The sequence below is a fragment of the Larimichthys crocea genome, chromosome XX, assembly GCF_000972845.2.
Source record: "Larimichthys crocea isolate SSNF chromosome XX, L_crocea_2.0, whole genome shotgun sequence".
Classification (NCBI taxonomy): Eukaryota; Metazoa; Chordata; class Actinopteri; family Sciaenidae; genus Larimichthys; species Larimichthys crocea.
The window spans coordinates 1329034-1355744 of NC_040030.1; the positions used below are offsets into that span (position 1 = coordinate 1329034).

Sequence of the window (26711 nt, forward strand, 5' to 3'; positions counted from 1 at the left end):
CAGGTCACCTTTATAAGATAGTGGTATTAAATAAAAACACCTGCACATGCTCCAACATTAAGTAGCTGTCAACTAAAGTACTGGATGGATTTGACAGACAAATCTTGATAAGCTCATGAGCCTGGCACTCTCGGGAGCTCGACTTTAGGTCCACGCGGCAATTAGTTGACTTTCCTTATTAGTCAAATTCCTCCAATATGCGCGAGTCTCCCTGAAACAAATGATACCCAATTTAACCGAGAGCGTACTCTGCGGTGTGCGTTGGGGTTCGGGAGCTGGGGGAGATGGGCAGGGCCTGGGCAAGGCAGCCAACAACAAATGAACACTGGAGGGGGGTAAAAGAGGCAGAGATGTGAACAGATGAGACAAGAGAGAGAGGCTCTGCGTGCTCTCTGCCACTTTGTGCCCGTTCAAAGCTTTTCCCTCGGAGCTCCAGATCACAATTATTACAAGTGAGAGGGAGGAGATTGATTAAAATCGAGGGGGGAGCAGAAATTTATGAACGACGACGGGGACAAGTGTCTTAAAAACTACACAATGGAGGTTGTCAGATCTGGGAATGGGGACAATGTGAGACGAGGTCAGGGGGTGGTCAGAGCGACGATGAAATAGATTACACACACAGTCGCGCTGAGAGAAACAAAGAAAGATGGGCAGAACAGAAACACTCGTGTGCAGACGTGCGAGTGCGACTAATACACTTAAAGTTGACGTGAATATGATCTAAGAGGATGTCAGAGGGTCGGTGATACAATACTGGAGTATTTAAGGTGGCAGGGGACGCAGGAGAAGAGGGCTGAACGATAACGCCACATGAGGGTTTTTGATTAATGTGACAAAAGTAAATAAAAATGAGGTGAAAGAGACATGACCAGGGAGGAGATGCAGGCTAACAAATCTGAATGAAATGTTGTGAAATGAAGATGAAAGAGATGAAAACGCAGAGAAAATCCGAGCCATGCCAAGGCAGTTAGAAGAGACTCAGCAGCTCTATCGCTATAGCATAATTCAAATGTCCTGAGTGTGGATAACCCTGATGACACAGAGTGAGGCTATGAATTAGCTCTGACTTGCAGGAGTCAAAAGTTTAGTGATGCTATGAGCGGACCACTTGACCTTTTTACTACCGCCTGACAATAAAGAACGGCTGAATATCAAGGTGTTGTAAAAGTCACAGACGTATTGTGAATCATCAGCTGGGGGTTAGTACGGCGAAGGAGGTACGGGAAACTCTGAGGAGGATTATTCTGATTAGCACGTACAGTATGCAGTTGGTGCTGCTGTAATATTAATGATTAAAAAAGCAATAAATGGGGACCACGTTTTGGAGGCTGGTGCGTGTTACCTGCTTGGGGGTCTTCCAGGGTGAATAGTGACCTGCAATGTTGAGAGAACAAAAAAAAAAATGCTTTAGACTGAAAAAGATGGTAGAAACAGATCATGAGATGACTGGTTTAATTTTAACCGTGAAAGACAATTGGATTGGATTTTCGAGGATAATAAAATAAAGAGAGAGAGAGAATTACAGATAAACCAAATGAAAATAAGAGTATGACATGAATACAGTGTTTGTGAGTGGTGGAAAGGACAAAAGAGGACTCAGGCAGGATAAAAGCACAAAGCAGAAGATGGAAAATAAATTTGTATGAGGCGCAAAACTTATTGAGACGGATGCTCTAATACAGAATGAGATGTTTTGATATGGAAATGAAGGAACAGACAGTGATCAACAGGTGACAGAAATGAATATGATGACATAAAATAACTGATCATTTTAAAAGGCAGTGATGAACTATTTTTTCATGATTAGGATTTAGGATCTTTAGTGTGAAGTCATGTTGGGATTTTATGTGATCTGACGTGTGGAAAAAGTTCCTCAACAAAGAAAAGAAACCATGAAAATTAATATCATGATATTAAAGCTGCAGTAGCTGATTTTTGGGCCACTAGGGGGTAGCAGAAACAAGCTATCCGCCTTTCTGTGTGGAGTTTGCATGTTCTTCCCATGTCCTCGTTGGTTCTCTCTGGGTACCCTGATTTCCTCCCACAGTCCAAAGACATGCAGGTTATTTGGTGACTCTAAAACTGTAGCTGTGAATGTGAGTGAATGGTTGTTTGTCTCTATGTGTCAGCCCCGTGATGAACTAACAACTTGTCCTGGATGTACCCCGCCTCTCGCCCAATGTGAGCTCAGGGTCGTGGCTCCACTCTCAGGCGACTCTGATAAGGATAAACGATTACGGAAAATGCTTGGATGGATGTCTTTAACACCGTTTCACCTCCCCACACACATTCTTCTTCTTTGCCAACCTGGCACCAACACTGCCCACAGTGCAACTCGACCGCCAACAATCGGCTAGTTGTGGCTAATTAAGCATCACGCCCCCAGATCATCACTTGAAGAAATTCATCAGCCTTCATACATCCCTCTGGAGTTCCCCTCTAAGTTGAAAAGGTGATCCAACAGTTACAAAGCAACATTAGAATTAATTTCTCGTGTCCAATATGAACTCTCTTTTAGCTCTAATTATGGTCTCCACCAACTCCTGAGGGAAATAAGTAGCTCTTTAGCTTCTAAATGTTTCATTATCTTCACCATCGAGTTCCTAACTTTGTCTGTCTGCTGTTCGGAGCTGAGCGTGTAACGTACAACGGGTTTGTTGGAGGTTGCGCACTGAAAATATAACCAAAACAATAAAAGCACAAAATAAAACTCGTTACATAATTGAGTGTTGACATAAAGGTATCTATTCTAGCTGCTTTGAAAGTGATTCATAGTTTGTGTGCTTGTGCAACTTCAGACCTTCCATCTATCTTCAGCTAAAATGTCAGCAAATATCAGCTTTTTATTACTGAGACACTGAGAAGACAATGGGATTTGTATAATGTTGTGCTTACGTGGGTTCAGGATGACTGTACTTTACAATAAACTGGTTTGAGTTTGCGATGCAGTGCGGAGAGGTAAAGGTCACACGTTTTCCTTTGACTTTCCCATTCATCTCGCTTTGACCTTTAAAAAGGTACGCTTCTTTAAAAACATTGTTTAAGCACAACAACTAGAAATCTATCTTGGGTGATGAAAGAAAACAGTAGCAGCTGATATCAGTCCATGATATATGCACACAGTAATGAAACATATGCTCCAGCACCGCTTCTATAGTCAAATTCACAGGAGCACATAGCAAATAAAAAGGCACGCTCCATCTTCCTGATTCAATTCCTGTCTTTCAAGTGCTGCCACGCTCTCCCCCTCTGGGACGCTACAAGCATATGCAAATAGAGGGATCGAATTATGGGGTGACTGCTCGAATTATGCACCATCCTTCCCAATCTTGGCCTGGCAAGGCTCCAATCACTCGGTAAAAACATTCGTCTCACTGAGCCGCAAGTGGAACGGTGACAACGTGGAAATGAACAAAAGCAGCACAATCCAGAAATGTTTCTCAGACTGTCCGCTTCTCTTACAACGGCTTATCTGCAAAAACTCAAGAGCAATTTTACTTTCAGTGCACATGGGGGTGTTTTTATCAAACCCCAAAACAAGAAAGGAGAATTTAAAACAGTATGATAACCACACGACACAGAGAGAGGGTTTTTTTTTGCTCAGAAGAAGGTCAATCGATGATCGACTTTCTGACCGAGGTGATTCTCAGGGTAGAGTCGCTGAGTTCACTCAGGCGCACCAGACATTTAGTTGGATGTGGGTGTCAGCGTGCCCCTCGGATAAAAGATGAGTGAGGAGGGGCCGAGCGACATCAAGAGAGGCTGGGAGAAAAAAAGAGAGAGAGAGAGAAAAAGAGAGAGGGGAGCTGTCTATGGTGCTGAAAGCCTTTCGACTGAACTCTAACCAGACATGTCAGCTTGAAAGCAGAAAGCAACATGAACTCTGAGGTGCACTTTGGTTCTGAGCTGGAAGGTCGCCCCCGTCTGCAGGATATCTCACTTCTTAACACTGTAATGGCAAAAAGTCACTAAATCCTTCGCATGTTATTGTGCGCAGTCGTGTTTCACCTCCCTAACTCAGCCCTGCCGCTGCTTCTTTGGTTAAAGTGGAGCCTTGTTTTCGCTTCCTGCCCAAAAACTCGGATTAAAGAGTTCTTGGAAGTGTTTCCAGAGAGCGTCTTTGTGCTCCAAAGGTGCTGAGTCGTCGAGTTCCTCCAGCAATAATAGTGCCTTTTGATCAGATTCTGCACGGCACACTGCAACCTGACGACTGTGAAGAAAACAGGTTCATGTGGAACGACTGTTTGTTGAGACGTCTAAGTTTAAACTCAGGTCGAGGAGATTGTAGTGTTAATGTAAAAGACAAAAAATATCGATATGAGCGTGTCTCTGATTGCAGCTTGCCCACTTCAGATGGACACATCATAATGGAGAGAACTCTTCACGGGGATGAAAACGTCTGCTGCACATTTGAATGGACAATAGGCCCGAGTGATGGAAGGACAACACAGATTTACAGCACACAGAGCTGGATATTAACAAGGTGCCGAGCAGCAGAAGAAAGATTCTGAGTGCTTTGATGAGGCTGAGGCTGGGTAAAAGGTTCAGTGAATGTCACCCAATCCGTTACGTCACCCACAGGCGTCTAAAGAGTCGTCGTGGAGTGTGATGGCCATCTCAGCAGTCCTGCTTCTGCCACCTCCCGGCTAATCTAAAATTTGGCAAAGACGTGGATCATCGGCGCACCTTAGGCTGGCTGAATGACGCCTGGTTGCTCAAACAAGCCATCTGTAACGGCACCCACCTGTCAATCAAAGCATCCACCCTCTTAATTCTGCATAACTTTAAGCCTTAATATAATCTGAACAGGTGAGTTGTATATAAATTCACCCTCAGTACAGTTGTCATGAACGGGGAAATTAGCTATAGAGACCAAAACTGTTTTTTGTACCAGGCTGTAAACATGTTTATTTCTGCTGTGAAGTTGGACATTTCAACATGGGGACTTATGGAGACTGACTCACTTCTGTAGCCAGCCTCAAGTGGAAGTTTGAGGAACTGCAGGTTTTGCCACTTCTGCATTGGCTTCACTTCACAGTCACGTAGGTCGCCGCTTCCTAATTTCCATCCAATGTGCAAGAACACTGGGCAGACGCCACGTAAATCAAAACCCCCAAATGATGAACACGCCTCCGGCCACTTAACATAAATAAGACTCCATTTGTTCACCCGTACAAAAAGACAGATCTCTTTAATTCCACAACGAGAGGCTAATACTAGCCCTTCAATTATTTAAATTAGTCCACGATGACACTAGAATTGATGGCAGCGTGCGTGAATCTCTCAGCTCTTTATGAATATGCATCTCCATCTCATGAGGGATGGCTGGCAGCGTCCTCCACATAACATCCACGGCAGAAAACTGATTCTATCCACTTCTATTCAAATGCCCGTTCCGTGTTCGCCCCGATGTTCTCGGAAAAAAAAAAAAAACAGCTTCATAGTAGCTGCGTTCAAAAACAAATTATTTGAAAGGTGCACGGTTGAATATGCATGATATTAAAAGCCCCAAACAGCACAATTTATTTAACCACGCTCATGCAATCACTGGGTAATCACTCCATCCCATTTAAGCTCAAATAGGAGCGCTTGATTTGTTTAAGAGAAAAACCAAGGTTAGTAATTCCAGCCCTCCCACGCACAGGGAGAAGATGCGGAGCAAACTTTTTCCTCTGCGATCTAATTTCGTTGGCGGTAACACTAAACACCATCAGCTTTGTTTAACCCTTTCCATTCCTGCTGTGATCTAATCTCAGCTTCTTGCTCTTCATGTGCGGGGCCCTTGGCTGTCTTCCTGAAGGCTAAGCCGGACGGGATATTGATCCCTGGCGGGCAGCTCCTCAGGGTTTGGACCTGGTGGAGGACAGAGGTGTAAGTGTGAACATAGCCGACAGTCTGGTCTCTTCTGGCAGAGAGCCGAACTCATCACTCCCTTGCTCTCTCTCCTCCCTTGCTCTCTTTTGTTTCCAACTATTCTATCGTGCACACACACATCCAATGAATCACTGTCTAGTTACACACCGATTCCCTGGGAGGCTGGAGGAGGCTCAGTGAATCAAACCCTCCTTCTTCTTTTCTTCCTCTACAAAGGGGACCTTCTGCATGGTCCTCAGAGCAGCCTCTGGTCATCTCTGTTCACCCCAGAACCGCTCTCAGGTGAAAGGCCAAACCGAGCAGGCTGATTCGTAATCCACAATTTACACAAGACGATACTAGAATGGGGTGTTTATGTAAGCGTGTGCGGGGGCTTGTGTGTGTGCACAAGGCTGCCTTTGGGATGTGTGCGAATAAGAAGAAGTGTGTGTGCCCGGCTGTCGTGTAGGTGTGCGTACAAACATGTGTGAATCAAACCATGTTGCTCTGCATTTTGTGCGAGCGTGTAGGCGGCCGGCCGGGCGGCGGCGGCGGCGAGGGAGACTGCGGTAAGTTAGAGGAAGCTAAATGGGCGAGCGCACACGTGAACGAGCTGAAAGTCTCTGCAGCTAATTGCAGCCCCTGCGACTCTGCTGGTACGAGGCAACGAGGACACAGCCTGTTAATGGTCTAGATAGTCACTAATGAGGCTGTCTGCCATGCACACACACACACACGTATGTTGGCACACACACGCATAGGCAGAGTAATTACGGATGATGTGAGACAGAGTGCCCATTTGTTGGCTGAAAACGACTCAGGAGTTAAACTAAAATTTAAAGGATGGCTAAATATCATAGCTATATTACGAGCGCGGGCTTATTCAAGGTGATGAAGCTTAATTGACTGGATGGTTTGATGGTAAATGGATCTATTTCTGGGGCGGTGAATTGGCGGCCAGCTCGGCTCTGATGGCGAGGTCTTCGTGGGAGGAACATGAGAAACAAAAACTCATATTTAAAAAGGCATTATCACCGCCCGCACACAATACTCCTCTTGAGGGAATAGTTTGACACTTAGTGACGGTTAGATGAGGAGATGGATAACACTCTCAGGTCTTAATGTGAAGCTACGTCCAACAAGGAGAAACAGCCAGCCTGGCTCTGTCAGATGGACCTCCACAGGACACAACTGAACCATATAAAGATTTCATCCTTGTAAATATATAAAAAGTCTTTGGGATTCTTGGCAGCCACTGGTTTTAGACCCGAGTACAATAGGTCAAGTATTTGTCCCAAATGAGGTCCGTTCCTCCTTGTTGACCAATCACAGCTTTAAAGGCGGCACTCATAACAAAAAAGTTACACTTCTCACCCTCAGTGGTCCCGATTTTGGCTACGAAACAGAAGGGGAGGGACCAGTGGCATTGAAAAAACGGCAGCTGAGGAAGCCGCTTGAGCTGAAGCTTTAGCTGTATTTATGTTTTATATTCATATTTTGGCAGTCAGTTGTTGGCGATAAAATGTTGTGATCGTCATTTCCAGTAAACAACAACAACAAACCTGCCAAAACAAGTGCACCATGCCAGGATGTGCGTAGCGTACACGGCGTACTACGAGTGTACCAATGGAAGTGTTTGAATTGAGACACAACAACAAGCGTGGCAGCTGTGCAGTAACTCTGTAGCTTGATGAACTCTTAAATAAAAAGGTTAACCGCTGCCTATAAACAGCTTCCACATCATCACCACGACGAGCAGTCACTCCTGACTGGTTGATTAGAAAACAAAACAAAATAACCCGCATTATTTACAAGAAATAGGCTAACATGTCCACACAATGTCAGGCTGATTGAATGAAGGGAAACAACATGGCAATTCAGTCTGATTATCAGGCTATGTGTAATTACCGCAGTGCTGAAATAATTACTTGATTAATCCGCTAAGTTGTCTGGGAACCGGGGTGAAGATTTTCTCCTTTTCTTCCTCAAAACGCTGCCTCGGCTTTCCATTTACAACAATCTATAAAGCATCTGCACTCAAACGTCTGAGTGAAAGAGCAAATCTCCAGCTTTTTGTCTGCAGCGACGAAGAACGTGCGAGAACGCAGAAGCTGCCAGATGATTGTTCATGATAATTATACCTACGTCTCAAAATGATAGTGGTGATGACTTATTGATGCTAGAACGCTCCACGTGCTCGCTGATTTACAACGATGACTCCCTCTTGGTGTTTGCTGTGTCCATGACAACATCACGCCGAGCAAGATGAGGCTCGCTGAACCTTCGCGTTTATTTCTCTCCTCCTGATTCATTTTCCCTCCCTCCCTTTCTGTGTCTTTGAACATGTAGTGAAGTAGCCGTAACAGTTTGAGAAATATGTGGGCGCACATGACTGTGTGTACGTGTGTGTGTGTGTGTGTTCTCCTTGATACCAGATACTAAGAGGTGTTAGGTCTGTCCTCAGGATAAACAAGCAGCCGTTCCAAATAAATGTAGTCATGCAGAAATATGCACACTCGCGCTGTTTTAAAGTTTAGTCAGCTCCCGGTGCTCGCTCAGTCCTCCGCTTCAGATTGTGTTTTCAGTAAATGTGATGAGCTGTTTGCTCGCCCCTGAACTGACAAACATTTGGAGCATAACAGTTGTTTGGTGCCGGATATCAGTCAGTTTCCTCCCTCCCTCCCTTTTCTCTCTCTCTTGCTTTCTCTCTACTATATTGGCTAGTGCCACAAGCCTTTAACAAGAGAAACAGCCAAGTTCAATTACATTGTGTGGCCAGTGTCCAGTGGTCCAAAAGGAGTGGGCCAAATTGTGGTGTGTTAAGAGGTGGAACATCATTCCAGCAGCACGGTGACAGTTTTATTACGATGGGTAATAACTTGGCTGAATGCTTGGAGCTGGCCTTTCTGAGAGGATCGGCTGCAACTCAAAACCTCGCAGTCTGTGGTTTTTATGTTGTTGAAAATGTGGGCAGAAACATAAACATTCACTGTGACGGGCCTCCAAGTTAAAATGTCATGAAACCGAGCAAATCTTTGTGGTTTCATCCTCTGAAACGGCTTCACGTGTGGACAAAGCAACATTCAAACAAACATGACAACATATCCAAACTAGTGTCTCTCTAATTCTCTTTAAAGCAGAGAGCCAAAACTCTTCACACATTCAGGACAGATAAGCCATTCAGGCATGTGTAAGTGATGTGGCATAAACTAACCATTATTCGTTCTCAATTATTCAGTCAACCACTTTCCAAATTAAAAGACTATAAACTGTTGGACTGAAAAACTAAAAAATGACAGTCCGATGTTCTTCGGTGTCCTCACAGTTTTAAACCACCAACACAGCCAAAAATATTTAAAAACAAAAAAACTCTTGTTCTGTCTAAAAGAGCCTAAAAATAATCAATTTAATTCGCAATAATATGAAAAACAGCGCAGATACTCACATTTGAACAAGCTGCAACCGTTTCGGAAAATGATTAAATCAATTTTCAAAATTGTTGTCAACTGACCTTTTTCACAGCAGACACTCTGACATGAGATAGTTGGAACAGAGCCTTAATAACTACCAGTGGAGCACTAGTAGGATGCAAGTAAGGAGTTAAAGTATTTCACGACTCATCCTAGTGTAGTGCCACTTTCTTACTCAGTGGTCTTCATACTTTTTCGCTTCGGTACCTCTTAAACCAACTAATATGTCCTGGCAACCTCTTGTCCCAAGAGGTAAAACTGTATTATAAGACAGGAACAAAATATTAGAGAGAAGTCTGAAACAACCAAAATTCTTTTACTGGGACAATCTAACAACCGACTAGACTGTAGTGCTCTTTGATCCCCGAGTTTGGAACCACTGCTTGAATTTCTGCCTGTTAGCGTAAAAAACATACAGTAATAACTCTCTGCCCTCAGAATAGTGCCACGACTATTCATTAGTCTTCAAACACTCTGAGTCTGTAGAGGCTTCTACGTTATGTACCCATCTGTTGTGTCGAGGGAGTTATCCTGCCAATCCGCTGACCTCAACCAAACATACAGCTGCTCTGTATCTCAAGGAAAAGACGTCAGTGTCTCCGTAACCATCTAAGATTTAACACTGTGCCTACAGGGACCTCAGGACACATGCTTGACCCTGTGTAACCTCCATATGTGGCACCTTAGAACAGATCATAGATCCTGATTAAATCACAGAAATATTGCTTTGGCATCTTTACCTTTCCAACACCTATGTGTGCCGTATGGAGTCATGGTACCGTAAGAGCAGACTTGGTGGTGCAGACATTTTCTCCCCACCTCTAGCACCCGCAGCTTGTCATGTCACAGAAAATCAACACAAACAGATGTGACGCCGCACCCTGGTGTATTGTTACCTAGTGGAGCCGAGCCACATCCGCATTTAGAACAATGAGATGAAATATAGCATGTAAATAAGGTTGCCATTTGCCCTCCACGGGCCAACGGGCTGCTTTTTAGACGGGAGCGCTCGTCCCGACCTTCTAATGCTCCGCCGCGAGTGAAGAACCCGGACAGATGGCGGGAGCGCTTCACCGTTGGCTTCCTGCGCAGATGGGAGGCGTGTGTGTTTTTATGTTTGTGTGTTGACAGATTGGAGATATTTGAGATGGTGGCAGAAAACTTTTGACCTCTCCCATGTGTGCATGTGTGTTTGTATGTTGGCAGATGACATTTTAGAGGCTTCAAAAACATTTATACATCTTCGTTTTCTGGATCAGAGGATGTCCGCTTTTCCACTCCTATAAGTTAATCTCCTCACTCTGCTGCTTGTCTTTCTGTGTGTCGCCTCGATGCTCACTGACAGAGACATGGGCAGCCTAATAAAGAAATAAACAGCCGTAAATCTATGCAGAGGACGCTGCTGACCTTTGTGGGTGAGTCTCAGTGGTGTCTGTGGCACCGAGCAGTTGGCATTATGATTGGTATGTGACATTACACAACACAAAGAGGCAAAATGCAGAACTACAAATTGGTTCCACACAAAAGCAAAAGCGCCATCGGATTCCCAATCCAGTTGGTGTCAAGCTTGCTCGACGATTGAGACTTCATGTGTCATCGCTAAGAAGAGGCCGAGATAAATCAAGGACAGGTTTACTGGAAGAGGCGAATCATTTAACAACATTTAACAACACGGTTCTAGAGACAGATGTTATCTGCTCAGCTGATGAGGAACCAAGTTTTAATCTTAAATATCTGAGGCTGAGTCATCGCATCGAGCTGTACAAACATTTAGGGAAGACGACAGCGAATCTTTCTTCTTTTAAAAGGTGTCGCTGTTAGAAGTAAGCTGCTGCATGAAGGTTTCACCCTTTTTCAGGACATTTCTAAACCACCCAAAAAAAAATACCACACGCTCTCACAGAGAGCAGAAAACAGTCACCTGTTGATCCTGCAAATCACAACCCTGTGTGTGACTCACGACAGAGTGCAGTGCATAATTATGATTATCAGAAGGCCACACATTTAGAAAAACACAGGGCAGAAAGCACTTCAGGCCCATTTGCAGTCCAGCAGCACTTTTGTCCAAAAAACCTGTGCTACTTTTGACACGCTTTCATTCCGGGGCTTTTATCCATGCCTCAAAAAGAAGGTAGAATATACCATACGTATGAAACTCACATAATAGAAACAAATCTAATGGAGACTTTGAAAATAACTCGGCACTAAAAACAGCATGTACTTCAATCAAAGGTTATTTGTTGACCACCAGGAGGTATAATGCAGTGAACAGAGCAGAGAGAAATCTACTTTGGTAAAGTGAAGCAAACCTGTTTTTCTCCCTGAGTAAAGAAAAGAGGACTAGGAAGGGCACTTGAGAGGAGCTGTGCATCAGTCAGGCATTGCAGGACCGCATAATAGGTGTCTACGTCCTTTAGACTGAACCACACACACAGACACACTTGATGACATAGATGAATAGGCAGACAGATTTGCAGCAAGGAAGGGAAATACAGAGCGGCTGCGGAGAGATTCGAGTGCCCGCGTTGAGCCAGTAATCTCCAAACGCTATCCCTACCTGCAGCCGTTGGTCTTACCTGTTCCACCTCTCTGAACCACCAGGCAGGTCTCCACTCCAACGCCACACTCCTTGAGAAGCTCCACCACCTGGGTATGTGTGAATCCCTGCACGGGTTGCTTGTTAATCTCCACAATCAGGTCGCCCTCGCACAGGCCCGGGCAGCCCAGAGGCTCCAACACTTGTTTGACTCGCTGGCCCATAGCGCTATCCGCAATAGTGAAGCCAAAACCATCCATGCCCTTCACCATGGTCAGGGTCAGTAGTTCCCCCTGGGTCGCCCCCGACGATGCCATGGAGACGCTATCAGGAGGTGTGGTGCCCGAGGTGGGTGGAAGCGAGCCGTCTAAGTGGGTGTCACCCGGGTGTGGGGCGAGCAGCTGCTGCTGGACGTTGACCTGGTCCTGACCGGGATCGGTGACGAAGCGCGCCGTGCGGGAGAGATAGTCCAGGTAGTTGTCGTACCCCGTCCTGCCGTTCACCATGATAGGCCGCTGCTCCATGATGCCAAGCGGGGAGATGATGGTGGTGGTGGTTGTGTTGTTGTTGGTGTTGCCGGCCTCCTCTGGGTCGTACGGCAAAGGGTAGCCGCGACACAGGACGAGGGTGACGCTTTGGCCGATTGGCACCGACTGGAAGAGTTTGACCACGTCGGCGTGGGTTGTGCCCAGGACGCACACATCGTTGATGTAGACAATGACATCACCTGCAAAGAAAAGCATGGACAGAAATATAACCATCAGGACGAATGGCTAGAAGACTGACAGTAACTACAGACTTCTTCTTTGGCTTGAGAAACAAGAAAAATCTGTAAAATCTGTAGTACTAAGTATCCAGACCTATAACAAAACCTGTGTTGTGTGATTCATTTGATTTGTCTTTGTGTCTTTTGGGTGCATTTAAAACCCAAGACAGTAGAGAGACAGGTCAATGGCATGGTCCCCAATAAAGCTCCCAGGTTTGGGTACCTATGGGTTACCAAGATGCCCCTAGACTGAATGTAAAATCATTGTTTATTTAATACTTCTGTCCACAATGGTCTTGTTTAATTTTTGCTTGCAAATTGCAAATAAAGTCCTACGGGGCTCTCGCATGCTCAGGCATGAGTCACAAAGTATGGCATTCGTTTTGATCAGTGAAACAGAAAAAGGAAATTGGTGTCATGACGCAAATTGCAGCGTGGATGTTGCAAATTTGGTGAAACCGACCTCGGGTGGCGAATAACGGACACGGGACATAGCAGGTTAAACAGTGAGGATGACCTTATGGCTGCAGAGATTACAAAAAAGGTTGTGAAGACGACGTTAGAAGACATTTGGAGGATATCATGGATAAGGCAGAAACACAGTTATGATGATATACAATAACCCCAACTCGAGAGAGCTGTAGTTGTACGAATGCCAACAAATTATTTGGCATTCGTACAAGGTTCAAACTTTAATAGCAACTGCTGTAGTGGGTACTCATTTATCTTATAATTAGAATATGCACAGTGCACCCCAGGTTCACATTTACTCCTTCAGATAGGCCCGGAAAGGAAAACCTCAATTAGAGACTGCATTAAGTTACAGGTGCTAGAGGAACAGCAGCTGAACCGAAGGTGATTTTAGGACTTTGGCTCTCTACATCTGTTCACAGTAATCAGCTGTACAGTATATCAGCACCGTCTCTCCTTGGATTCCCCTTAAAGCCATGAACATTACCACAGATAATGTCTTATCTACTTTTCAAATGTAAAATAGTGCTGATGACAAGTGGCTAAAAATGTTTGCCTTTTACGGGGCCAAGTGCTTTTATTTGCTGCAATATAAGGCACCGTAGATAAAACCTAGCTGACAATTAAATGTTCCCACACGAGGGCTTATCTGTGTCTCGACCAAATTACTAAATATAGTGTTTTGTGCCTCACCGTGCAGGCTCCATGCAGGTTTTTTTAAATGCCGGGGAAGCAGGAACACAAGGAGCAATCCATTTTAAAGTCTGACAAACAGTGTTACCTAGGTTGATAATGAAAACAATTATTTTCTAATTGCAGGCATGATTGTCATGCTCTTTAGAGAGAGGGCAGGGTGAGAGTGTGAGCCACACAGCGAGAAAGTGGAAAAAAACTAAAATATTTCATGATTAATAAGCAAAGCATGTGCTTTAGTGATTGGCCCTCACCTCGCTAATCATGGGCTCCATTCTGTCCAATTCGCTTAAAACGTGAGCGGGAGGCTATAATGTCTGGGTCAGTGACACTTTTTCTAAAACAACAAGGCAATTCATATTGATTTTTCCTGGATTGACTGTTGAAGAGGAGCCGAGGCTGCTAACCAATCTGAGTGACAACACCGAAATGCTCTCTCTTTGTAGGCTACGTTGCGGACGAACGCATCCAGGCGACGTGACCTGAGGGACTTTTTAATTAATCTAGGTAAACGCGGACGACATTTGCCTTGAGGGCCGGTGTCAGAATCAATAGCTGAACACGCCGTCAGAAAACAAATGACGGTGCCGTGACCTCGTTTGTACCAGGTTCTAACTATATATAGGGCCGGATCACACAAACTACCACACAGACAGGTCAGGTTTTATTTGCCACGGTTGAGAAATATCTACCTCTGATATGTCTGCCACCACCAATCCAAATACAATGGAGGTAAATTGAGACAGCTAGTGTGTCTCAATTCATATACTTCCATACTTACACTTGCTATTTTGTCAGTTATGGCAAGATGCAGTGTACTCATGACGTTGAGTATGAGTTAAGTGTGGAAGGCTGGAAACGTCTGGAGCTGATGCGGCTGCGGTGAATACCTCAATATACGAATCTAAGTTGTTTGTTTTATATTTTTTAATTTTGGCTGTCAAATGTTTGTGCTAATGCGCCACTTGGTTGCATTTTGGCGGGTAAAATGTTGTAAGCATCACTGGACAACGGGCGTACTCGAATTGAGACACTATCATGCCGAAATTAACGTACAATGCCAGAAATACTAGACATAGTAGTAGTAGTACATGGAAGTGTACTAACAGCATGCGTTTTTGGCTAACTAATGGAGCTAAAAAAAATAGAAACCTGCTTTTATTATATATCTGTCTGTAATCAAGGAACTAGCGTTTAAAGAATAATTTCTATGAGCTGGAGAACTTTGCATTTTTTAAATTTCAGTCATCTTTAGAGACCTTAAGAGGTAAAACTATCCACCTAGCTGAACTATTCACAAGAAACAAAAGTAAACGCAATTTTATGGAGCAAAAATATGTTTTTGTTCTCCTTTGCTGTCTTCTTAAACATCACGCAACCCCCTCTCAAGGCGTCCTTTAACTCTCCGAAGTGAAAAATCAGCCCACTAGGGCCCGAGAGGGAAAAAATGACCCCTTAATAAACACACATGGTTACTGACACAGATGTTTATTTAAGTGCAGAGAAACGTAAACAGCAAGAACACACTCATGGCCACCGAACAGCCTCCCTCTCTATAAATTATAAATCCTCCTGTAGGTCCCTCGCATACTCTAAATCACACTGACCTTAACTGTACACACCACACTCACGGGGACCAAGGCCCCACGCTGCCACTTCACCTTTCATCGTCCCATCCTTGCATATTTTTTATGACATATTCATCTCCGGCTGATAGCGTGTTCAAAAGTCTGTCGACATAACGAGAGGTCTCTGCGGCCCTGTCGAGACGAGGCCACCGAGAACAGAGCAGTTTAGAGTCTCAGCGGGGTGACTGCAGTGTATTGTGTGTGTTATTTGTGTTTGTCAGGCTAAAGAGGGTGACGGTGCATTACACCCGTGTCAGACATGCAGGTGTGATTAGAATAAATATGATTTTGCAGACACTACATTTAAGGATAGATAAAATATGATGTAACTGACTGCTAAACTATAAGTGGGGCCAGCAGACCTGTCAAGCTTCGGACGTTTTGACATGCTGAAGCAGCACACATGGGCTGTGTTTGAGTTTGGCATAGGGAGATGTCAGATTTCAGCCCTTAGCGACTATGATGAGGGCTAATTTGTTTGAGCTTCATTCGTTAGCATGTCCAGCTAACTGGCTTATTTTCTCCAAGAGTAAACAACCTCACTTCTGAATGACTATGAATGACTGTATGACTATTTCCTATGTTAGTTTATGTGGTTTTAAGAAAAGTTATATTTTCCCGCTGTGTGTAAGCCCATGCTTGTAGAGTTTAGGCTAATGTTAGCAGCTCTTTATTGGATGTGGGGAATACACTCAAGCAACCTGAGCCAGTGTTAATTATATTAATCCTTATCCTACAAGTATTTTCTATTGTAATGTTAAAAGTGGAAACATACTGTCTGAAAATATGAATAAGTGTGTAAGCTAAGAAGTTAAACAGACTCTACACAACAATGCAGCAATTTAGTTCAGTTTATTTTGCCTCTACGTTGATCATCAACTCATGAGGATGCTCCAACTTTTATGTCTGGGACATATTTTAGCCTTAACTGGGACAAGGACCAGGATAAGAGTTTAAATAAGATGGATATTTCAGCCTCTGTACTTTAGCACGATATCATGTAGCATCAAGAAGTATATTTTTACATAACTGGATCATTAAAAAGCCAGGCAACAACTGTGTTTTCAACTAACTCGTGGAGATAACGTGGAAATTTAGGAGCCTGCTTTTGTCTGGGGGGAAAAAAAGGGACCACCAGAACATGCTAATCTGAATTAAAAGATTTAATCCTGGTCACTCTCAATTAAAATATCATGCAGGGGGCAGTCGGTAGCGTAGTGGGTTAAGCGGCCGCCCTGTGTGTGGAGGCTATAGTCCTCGCTGCAGCTGGCCCCCGGTTCGAATCACGTATCAGACGGCTGATTTACTGCGTGTCACTCCCCCTCTCTCTGCCCCCTGCTTCCTGGTCACTCTCGATTAAAATATCATGCAGATAAATTGTAACATTTTTTAATAAAACCGCAAACCTTTAACATCTAAATATGATTTCACGTGTTTTTGATGTATTAAAACAATAACCTAAATATGATTTCACGTGTTTTTGATGTATTAAAACAATAACAATGAATCATTACAGCTAAATGCGGTGCATAATTTTAGTGTTTTCTCTTTGACAGCAGAACAGACAGTGTAGTATGGACACAGTTCAGTGGAATAACCCTCTGTTGCAGCTGTTTAAAAAAAAACATACACCACCACCAAACCCAAACTTGATTTTTACATGAAATGTTGCCTCTGGCATCCGAACTAAACCTCTCCACTTCAAGCTAATGTGACTCAAAGCTCTGTGTTCCACAGAAACTAAGAAATCTCACAGCTGATAAGCGCCACACTTCGTCTACGGATGGGAATGAAAAAATAAAATTCTACCGAAAAACACAAAAATATCAAAACTGCACCTCGTGTGGTCTAATAAGAGATAAATGAGATATTTTAGAAAAACTCTCAGAACAAGTGCTTCTACATGCTTCTCCTGGTTGTGTAATCATGTAGCAGAGACAGTCGGGACGGGTCATGAAGAGAAAGCGGTAAAAAAATGATATATCTGGAATTGGGAATTTCACACTTCTGCAGGCCAGTGTGAGCCCTGTGAGTTACTGTGATCGAGCTCGCTCTGTTACTGCAGAACTAGGACACAAAGTCTGGGGAGGCGAGATGGAGATGGAGGGGTGGGGGGCTGGATGGTTGAGGTAGAGATGGAGATGAGCTGAAGGGAAGAAGTGGTGGAGAGGAGAGGGGAGGTTGGATAGTAGAGATGTGAGAGGGATTTGTTATTTCTAGGGTAAGAATAAAAGAGAAAGAGAAAGGGAGGATGAGAGGACCCAAAATGTTTTTGTATTGTCAGGACAAGCTTTATTGTGATTTATTCTGGACTGCAGCCACACATTTATTAAAAAAACCCAGACTGATTTATGATCTAATGCACTGAAAGACGTCCGTAACTACAATGTAACAATTCATAAGTGTTTTGTGGGGAGCCGGCTTTACTACGGAGCAAACTCCCTGACCAGCTTACTTTACGTATGATAGATGACAAGTATAAGCTCCAGCGTACACAACTAAAACCATCATCGCGTGCTGAGAGCACTGGCGAACCTGCTGGCTCTATTCCCCTGACCTTTTAGTACAGCTGGTCTGTCTTAGTGTGTGTGTGTGTGTTTGTGTGTATCAGTGCTGCGGTTTCCACCCCCATGTGGCCACAGCAAGGAGCTATGGTCCCCTTTATGATTAATGGAAGAGCAAAACTCTGCAGTTGGCGCTCACACGTGTGTGCACACGCGTACACAACTCTAGAGAGTTGCACCTGCAAACACACACATGCGTGCACGACATATTTGCATATTTTTGTGATTGTGTTTGAGGGTGAGCTCATATTTTGTTTGAATTTGAATATGTGTAGGCTGCACTGCATTAAAAAAAAAAAAGAAAAGAAAAGGTGAAGGTGGAAAAATGTGGAGCTGATAAATGAAGCAGCTACCGCAGGAATGAATTCAAGGCTAAGCTTCTTTTTGTGCCTTTGAGGTTGTAGTTTATGTAAGGTGACGGTTGTTCATTGACTGTGTGCGTTCTTTAACGGCTGTGTGTCAAATATGTGACGCCATGAGGTGACTCTCTAGAGAGTTTCTGGTTGAATAAAAGTTCAATGTTTTTGTTGTTCCAGTCACAGGTTGTGCTTCGGTCATGCCTTAGGCTTACCTGTGGCCATCTTTCCATCAGCTGCAGCAGGCCCGTCAGGGATAACGCTCTTGACCTGGAGGAATTCATCAGGCTCGTCGCCTCCGATAATAGTGAAGCCGAAGCCCATGTTGCTCTTTTGGAGTGATGTGGACAAGAAACTGCCTTTCAGCTGAGTCGGGTCCCGCGTGAACAGCGGCTTCTCTATAGAAAATAAATAAAATAAAAAGGACACACAAACAAACACATGAACCCAAATACAAACCCGAATTTTACGTAAAGATTGAAAGGACGTCAAAGCTGGTGCAGGGCAGTGCTCACAGGGTGGAGAAGGAGGGGGGGGGGCATGGGTAAAAGCTTATCCGGAAACACACGGGTGTAGCCACAGGAAAACTGGCAGCGAGTTTGGACAGAGGTGGATCTGTGGTGCTGAAAGATGCAGGTGTGATTGGCTTTGGCTCCCGTGCAGGGTACAAATGCAACATCCCCCTCTTGGCACACGCCAAACATACTAAACTTAGATCCGTTCCTCTCCTCCCATGCTGGGATATTGTGTGCAGAGAGCATCAGTGGTGCAGGTCTTCAGCGCCATCACTGAGGGAAGCGGCAAAAAACTCGGCAAAACGACATGCTGTCAATCAGGGATCAGTTCTGAGAGAAGATGCTTGAGCGGGTTACGGAAGAACTGGGGAGATTTCTGAAGGAGGGAAAGCTGGGAGGGTCGCCTTGTGTAGGGATGAGAGGATCTCAGCCAACAAGCTTAGTCACACATAACCAAGTCTCCGATCTTTTCACCTCTGAGGGAGACGTGGCTAGTGTTCTAGTTTACATACACCGTTTGCCGTCACTGGTCCAGACACAGACCGAGTGATTACACTCTCCTGCCTGCTTACGCCAGACGATGAGACGAGTCACAGTACGCGCTCGTCACACAAATCCTTCGACTGCCTCCAGGGAAAAGGCTTGCTTGCGAGCTAGCATGCTTATGTCAAGTCAAACGAGTGCAGGCAGCCATGAGAACGGCAGTCAGCCTCCTTTGCTTCTCTCTTGGCCTACTTACTGACAAAGTGCCACAGGGAGAAGGGGCTACAGACAGGCTGCTCTAGCACCACAGTGCAGGCGGAGGTGTGGAGTGGCTGCTGCTGCTGCTGCTGCTGCTGGTTGTGGTGGTGTTGGTGGTGAGGGCACACATTCATCCGCCGAGTCAGAACACGCCGGAGCGGGGAGACGTCGGCGGAGGCGGATGTAGCGTACGCCCTCCGACCCAGGGTCGGCGATCGGGAGAGGTCGCCGAGGCTGTGGCAGCGCTCGGGCACCGGGCCGACCTGAACGAGGGGTGGGGGTCTGGGGAGGGTGGCAAAGGGGCTGACATCCTCCACTGGCGTCAAAGTTTTGGAGGGAAAAGAAGGAGGAGGAGGTGGTGGTGATGGTGGTGGTGGTGGAGGAGGAGGAAGGAGGAAGGAGGTGTAGGTGTGGGAGAGGGAGGACAGAGAGCCTCATTGGAATGTACACAGAGTGTAACCACGGAGACAGGCTCTCAACTCAGAGAGGTGGACTACTACGTTACTATGGCAACAAACCTCCACTTCACCAAGTCCAGACAGGGTTTTTTTTTTTTTTTCCCCAAGCAGTACATTCGACTGCTATGGCTGGTGGAGAGTTAGAGCTGGAATCAGGTAGCAACAAAGCGGTCATTAAACAAAACAGTGAATCACATTTGAACCCACATGTTCACTCGGCAGAGAGATAGAGATATTTATATACGAGCAGCTACTACCAGTCCCAGCGGAGCGCTGGCTTTCCTCGGAGAGCTCGACTGAGGCTCCAGAGCGAACTGATCGATCAACGTAGCCCTGTTCCTAACGAGCTTGGTTGTAACTCAGACCAACAGCGTCAAGTGTTAATTTATACAAAGTGGCACGACATAACCCTGAATTATCCGGTTAAGTTAATGTTCTATTAAAGGTTCATCAGTGTGTAACTTTGAGGGTGATCTACTGTCAGAGGTGGGATGTATAACATAACAAGTATAACTACGTTTTCAAAAATATATAATAGCCTTAAAAATCTAATCTTTATGTTTTAATAGTCTTTTATATCTACATATGGAGCGGTCCTCTTACACGGAGTCCACCATGTGTTTTGTTAGAAGTTTCGGACTGTTGAGTTCAGTGCGATCAGAAATTTCACCACCAGATACTGCCGAATCTTACACACTGTACCTTTAAATCTGGAAAAGAACCTAAGATGGATTATTTACTTCGTATTTAGGTTACGATCTGAATCGTTGCAGGGTTGTGCAGCAGTCGGATGCCGGGGGTGTGTCTATTTGTGCTGAATGTAACCTCTGTTAACCGGGTACATGAAATAAACAAAGCCAGAACACAACAGGTGGAGTATCAGAGTTTAATCCATGAATCCACCTGGATAGTCTCAGTGTCAGGTCTGCATGTCACAGCATGACGTCAGGTTAGGTTTTTCCAAAAGTTGGACCTAGCTTGGCTTCTCAGCTGCAGGTCGCTGTGATTTTTGGCACGCATCTACTCAAATGAATGGAAAAAACCTGCGTGGATCCTGTCTGAATGTTCCCTTAATTATTACCAGTCTGTGTTTTATGAATTATATTGTAGTCATGAAGATCTTTAATGTTTAAATACAGCCTTCTGGATCTGATTGTATGAATTCGTGGCATACGCCCGTATTTGTATGCATGACACAGCGACAAAAACTCATAAAGAACGAATGAAGTCGGAGAGTTTAGCGACACGTTTTAGCTTGAGTAAAAGTTTTCCGACGCTGCTGTCAGTCACACCAAAAAAAACTCCACAGATTTCACTGATTAGTTGGATTACTGTTCTGAAATGAGTTTTCCAATTTCACACCCTCTGAGTCGTAATAAATAGGTTTTTTTTTGTTGTTTCCAGACGAACCTTAATTTACATGCATATAATCCACTAAAACTTTTTGTCTATTACAATTACATCAAATGTTTCTGCACTTTTAAATATCTTTGGATGAAATGAAATAAAAACAGATAAAACAGGATAAAACATAAACGAATGATTGATCTGAAATGTACTAATCTATAGCACGATTTAGATACATACATGCATACAGACAGATAATAAGTATGATAGTAGGAATTTCTTTGTGCAAGATATCAGCACGCTGGTCTTACCTCTGTAGATGGTGGGAAGGGGCAGTGAGGACAGACCCTGGCTTTGCATCTGCTGCTGCTGCTGGAGTCTCCTTTTAGCCTCCAGGACTGGGTTCTCAAACTGGGTTCTTCTATTTATATGGCTACGGCGACCACCACAACAACAACAACAAAAAAACAAAACACAGAAGAAATTTCAGATGTCACACTATCCTGCTGCACTTCACTTCAGCCACCCTCTCGGCAAAGATCTGATCTTAAAAGAAGTCCCGGCGCTAAAGCAGCCATTGCTATGATGATTAATTAAATGGCCGGTCCCAAAAAGATTATGTAACAGAGCCACAGAAAGGCAACAAAAAGAACAAACATCTGACATCTTATAAGCAGAATTATGAGAATCAGTGACTGGGAGGAAACCTACACATGAAACAGAGATTTTCCTTTAACGTCCCACGCCGGTTTTAATTTAGTTTGCAAGGGGGAAGATAGTCAATGACTACAAATACTGTAATTTGCCAGTGTGAAATAATTAGCCATCATTAGATACTTCCCTCACTCTTTCAGGGTGCATTGTGCTCTAACATAAACACAAACCATCTTTCTCTCCTCTCCTTATCTTTTAATGAACACCCCAGGATCACAGTGCTAATTACAAAACAGCTTGACTATATTCTTTTTTTTTTTTACATAGTTACATAATTTCAAGGTCTGACAACTTCTTTCATGATATTCACGTGACGACAAAGCAAGACAATAAGAGACATCCCGTGAGGTTGAGTGCTGCATGCGAGGCAGGGAGCAGTCAAGTGTCATTCTGGAGGTTTTTCTTAAGCAAAGTCGAAGCCAAATGACTCCCCCTGAGCGGCTAAAAATAGAGCCTACGTCCCTACGCCCCGGAGTGGAGAGCATCCAGCTAAAGAAATGACACCTCCGAACAAGGAAGGGGACATGCAGTTCAATAGAGAGGACAGGCTACTGCAGCAGTTGCTATGTGGAACACAAATATGTGGATGTGAGCAGAGATTCAGGCGCTGATCTCTCACTAATCTACACATGTAGATGCAGCGGTGGGTGCTTCAGACGGCGGGATAACACGGAAATATGTATCAGCACACGCGGACAAATAAACTTCAAACTGCAAACAAACAGTGAGCCGTCAGCGGGCGGGCGAGAAGGGAGGAACCGCTTCCTGGATGCAGCCTTATAAATATGATTAATACAGCACCACCGGGCTTCACTGAAAATCAAAAGCAAGCCATTATATATTAAAGATGTACCCGACTTACTCGACATAGTAGCTGCCGTAAATGGGGTCATCGATTTTCTCCCAGCCGTACGGAAGCTCTGTAAAAAGAAAAAAAAAACAACAACAATAATGAAGGGCTTGTTTATTCAATGAACTTGCAGCAGCATATTGATCTTGAAAACATCTTTGTGGCAGAATTAGTTTACAGCATCGTTTTTACTGTCTGTAATTACTCTGGATTATACAGTACATGTTTAGTCTTGTTAGCAGCACACGGTCGGTCATAAAAACTTTTATCCAGCGTTGTTTATCGGTTACGATGCAGCTGTGACGGCATTCAAGGTGCCCCTCTACGTCTGTGAAGTCAGACAGGTTAGTGTCTTGTTGCACATTAGCATCCCTCTACATTATTTATCACTTCTGAGGCTATTTCAGGCCCACACTTGCTGCCAGTTACACCAAAGAACCTCACATACTTCACTGGTTAGTTGGAAGTATTGTTCTGAAATGAGTCTGACACCTTCTGATTTGTAATAAATAGACTTTTCTAACTGGAAGACAACAGTAATGAAAGGCTAATTTATTAAACGAACTCGCAGCGGCATATTGATTTTGCATGAAAACATCAACAGAATTAGTTTACAACATCATTTGGCTGTTGGTGATTACCAAGCATTTGACGGTGCAGTAACATGTTAACTAGATGGATTGATGTTGTGTCTGAGCGGGCCATATGTTCAAGCTTTTGAATATTCAAAAAATCTTTTTATAAAAATTGGCATGACATAAAAAAAAAACTGTTTTCTTGAAAACTTGTCACATTTAAAGAGGATACTGGCTCTTTAAAGTTGTGCATCAAATGTGTCCCTGTCCAAGAAAAATAACACCAAATATCGATAGATCTAGTGGCTGAATTTAAACGAGTAAAATATTTATGCGCCGCATCTTTTCTGTGCTGTAAATATTGTGTTTTGATCTGGGAACTTTGCAGCTCCAGCTAGAGCGAGCACAAACCCTGAGGGTGTTGAACTTTCACAGAATCAACTTGTACATATTTCTATTAGTGTTTAACAGTTTGGCTCCAAATGTTACAAGCTAAAGACTCAATGCAAACAACAGACAAATTGCACATGATGACCAATTACTGACATATTACAGACGGATCAAACGCCACAGATGCTGTGAGGAGAATTTGAGTGACTCGTATCAAAGAGTGCTCCAACTTTGAATGACCTGACAAAATGATCAAGTGTGCACGTCAACATAAAACAACGAGATCCGTGAAGCAAGTTGATCAAACATTGAAATAATGAGTGGGATCATCTTGACTTCTGGTATTCTGCGTTAGCTCGGCATGCTTTAGAAGGATCTTCTTCCTACTCAATGCCTGATTTTTTATTTTTACCATCAAACAAGCCAATACTGAAGACTGAGTCAAATTGCTACAAAGGTGGCGAGAAGATTTGTGAAAAGTTTGATAAAATTACATTACAAACGCCTTCAGATTACTTTACACGACTAGTTTTATATTTCTTAATGGATACCTTCAAAGTTGTAACATGGTGGTTTGAATAATAAAAACTTCATGTAGCAACAATCTGTACAGTAGTTATGGAGATATCTGAATCAGAACCACAAACTTGCTGGTGGTGCTTCATGAAAGTCATTAAGGTTCATCCTCTGGGAACCATGAATGTCTCTACAAAAGTTCATGGCAATCCATCCCTGGTTCTTGAGAGATTTAAATCTGGACCAAAGTGATGGAATGGTCTGGATCTTGAGACCACTTTTTAAAGGTCCCGTCTTGGAACCACACTATGTCTTCGTTTGGTCGTAAACAAAGAGGATAAAGGGTCAGAATGCTTTGCTTTGGATGCTGCTGGAGGGACTACAAAGCCCATCTGGCCTGGGAACGCCCAGGATCCCCCAGTAGGAGCTGGAATGTGTTGCTGGGAAGAAGGACGTCTGGAACGCCCTGCTAAACCTGCTGCCACCGCGATCCAACCCCGGATAATAGGACGGATGCTCAATAGATTGGCTGTGCATTGTCTGATTTACTTATTAACATCATTTCTGACTAGATGTGATTGGATGACCAACTTCCTGCTACAAATGCAACCAATAACTTCAGATTTCTAAGACTTGACTTGGTCTCAACTCCTCAAAGTCTTGGTCTTGTCTTGGTCTGGATACACTCAGGTCTCGGTCATGACATGGTTTCGGTTTAGGTGGTCTTCACTACAACACAGGTACAGACAGACAAACTACTCTAGCGAGGCTAAATAGTAAATAGTTATGAGTAAATAGTTCCAACTTTCCAAAGTGGCCACTAACTTTTCAAAAGCACTCCAAAGTCATAGATATTTCCGCTCTCTTGGCCTCTTTCTGTGTGTGTATTGCACTGCAGAAGATGCTGCCTTTGTTCCCGGCGATCAAAGCCGATCTTCTCTAAACCCCTGACACTCATCAGTCATACTGGACAGGACTTTCAAAGTTGCCCTCTCGTCTTTCCTACGCCTATATCTCACTGTCAGAGCACAGCTCTTAAAAGCATCTAGAAGGAGTTCCCTGTTTGCTTTTCAGGATGTGAGCAATTAAAATTTAAAGAATATTCCCAAATGGAGACCCTCAGTGTTTTAGCATAATAGCGCGATCATTCAAAAAGCTCCTGCTGAAATAGCATCCGAGCTGAATGTGGCACGGAGCTCAGGGACAGCGTGTTCCAGTGCAGCTCAGCTTAGAATCAGACCGGCTTTGATTAGTGACAATGCGAAGTTAATCAGGATGAGAGCGGCGATAACGGCAGAGAAAATGCTTCCTAATCAGGAAGGGAAGCAACCAGAGGGACCGCCGAAGCACCTCGGGCTCCTGTGGGCCCTCCAGGCTGATGGAGGTGTAAGAAACACTGAGGATATAATACACTGTATGGTCATTGCAATGCACTTCTTATTACTGCTTGGCCTAGTTTACAAAGGATTGCTATGCATACTCCCATCCTTCCCAGTCCTCCCACGCAGAGCAGAAATATCAAAACAATGCTGGTGCAGTGCTCGTGCACGTGCCATATGCTTCTCTGAACCCCTGCCCCCATCCCCTCAAAACAAATTATTAAACTTTCAGTAGGACGCACTATTTTTTCCCCTGCACACTCACTAAAAGGCACACTTACAACACACACACACACACACACACGCACACACACACGGTTGTGAGTGATATAGCAGAGGGCTGCGAGCAGGTTGACAGCCCACGGGAATACCTCCTGCGAACACTGCAACATTCCTTAGCCCCATCTCCACTCATTAAATATGAAAGAAAGTGTTTCATGTTCTCACCTTTACTGGGCACCATACACACACACACTGTTACCTTTTTTACACACACACTCTCAGTCATTTTGCATATGCACACACACACACACACACAGGAGATCAAAGGGCTGTCGTGAAGCTCTGCAGACCTGAATGAAAAGCTTTTCTATTAAAAAACGTCCACAGGAGGAGCTGCAGGAGCAGGGAGAGGAGGACGATGGACTGGAGCTGCACACGTCACTTAAAGGACAATTCTGGTTTGTTACAACTCCTTTTCATCCACTGCTGTCACCAGACAACGCTGTGCACAAATGCCAAAATCTGGGAACACAGCGACACTGAAACGAGGTCTGATCTAAACATCTGAATTATTGTTCTCATGTGATGTCACCAAACATTACATTAGAAGATTGATACGTCAGGTCTGGAGCTAAAGACAGGCGATGTTTAGCCACTGAAACAG

At 44.2% G+C, this 26711-nt stretch overlaps 1 protein-coding gene across 12 annotated transcripts in view; it reads right to left on the reverse strand.

Annotated features, from left to right (window-relative positions):
- Nucleotides 1-26711, reverse strand: part of magi2a (membrane associated guanylate kinase, WW and PDZ domain containing 2a) — a 224191-nt gene that overhangs the window by 27155 nt on the left and 170325 nt on the right. For 11 of the 12 annotated variants that reach the window (XM_027272505.1, XM_010738926.3, XM_019278453.2 and 8 more), the window contains 5 exons: nucleotides 22978-23035; nucleotides 21713-21834; nucleotides 18556-18738; nucleotides 11903-12589; nucleotides 1346-1377 (listed from right to left, as the gene is read on the reverse strand). In XM_027272505.1, coding sequence (XP_027128306.1) covers nucleotides 1346-1377; nucleotides 11903-12589; nucleotides 18556-18738; nucleotides 21713-21834; nucleotides 22978-23035 — 1082 coding nt within the window. The remainder of the gene's footprint in view (nucleotides 1-1345; nucleotides 1378-11902; nucleotides 12590-18555; nucleotides 18739-21712; nucleotides 21835-22977; nucleotides 23036-26711) is intronic. The other variant, XM_019278454.2, reaches the window with a different exon arrangement.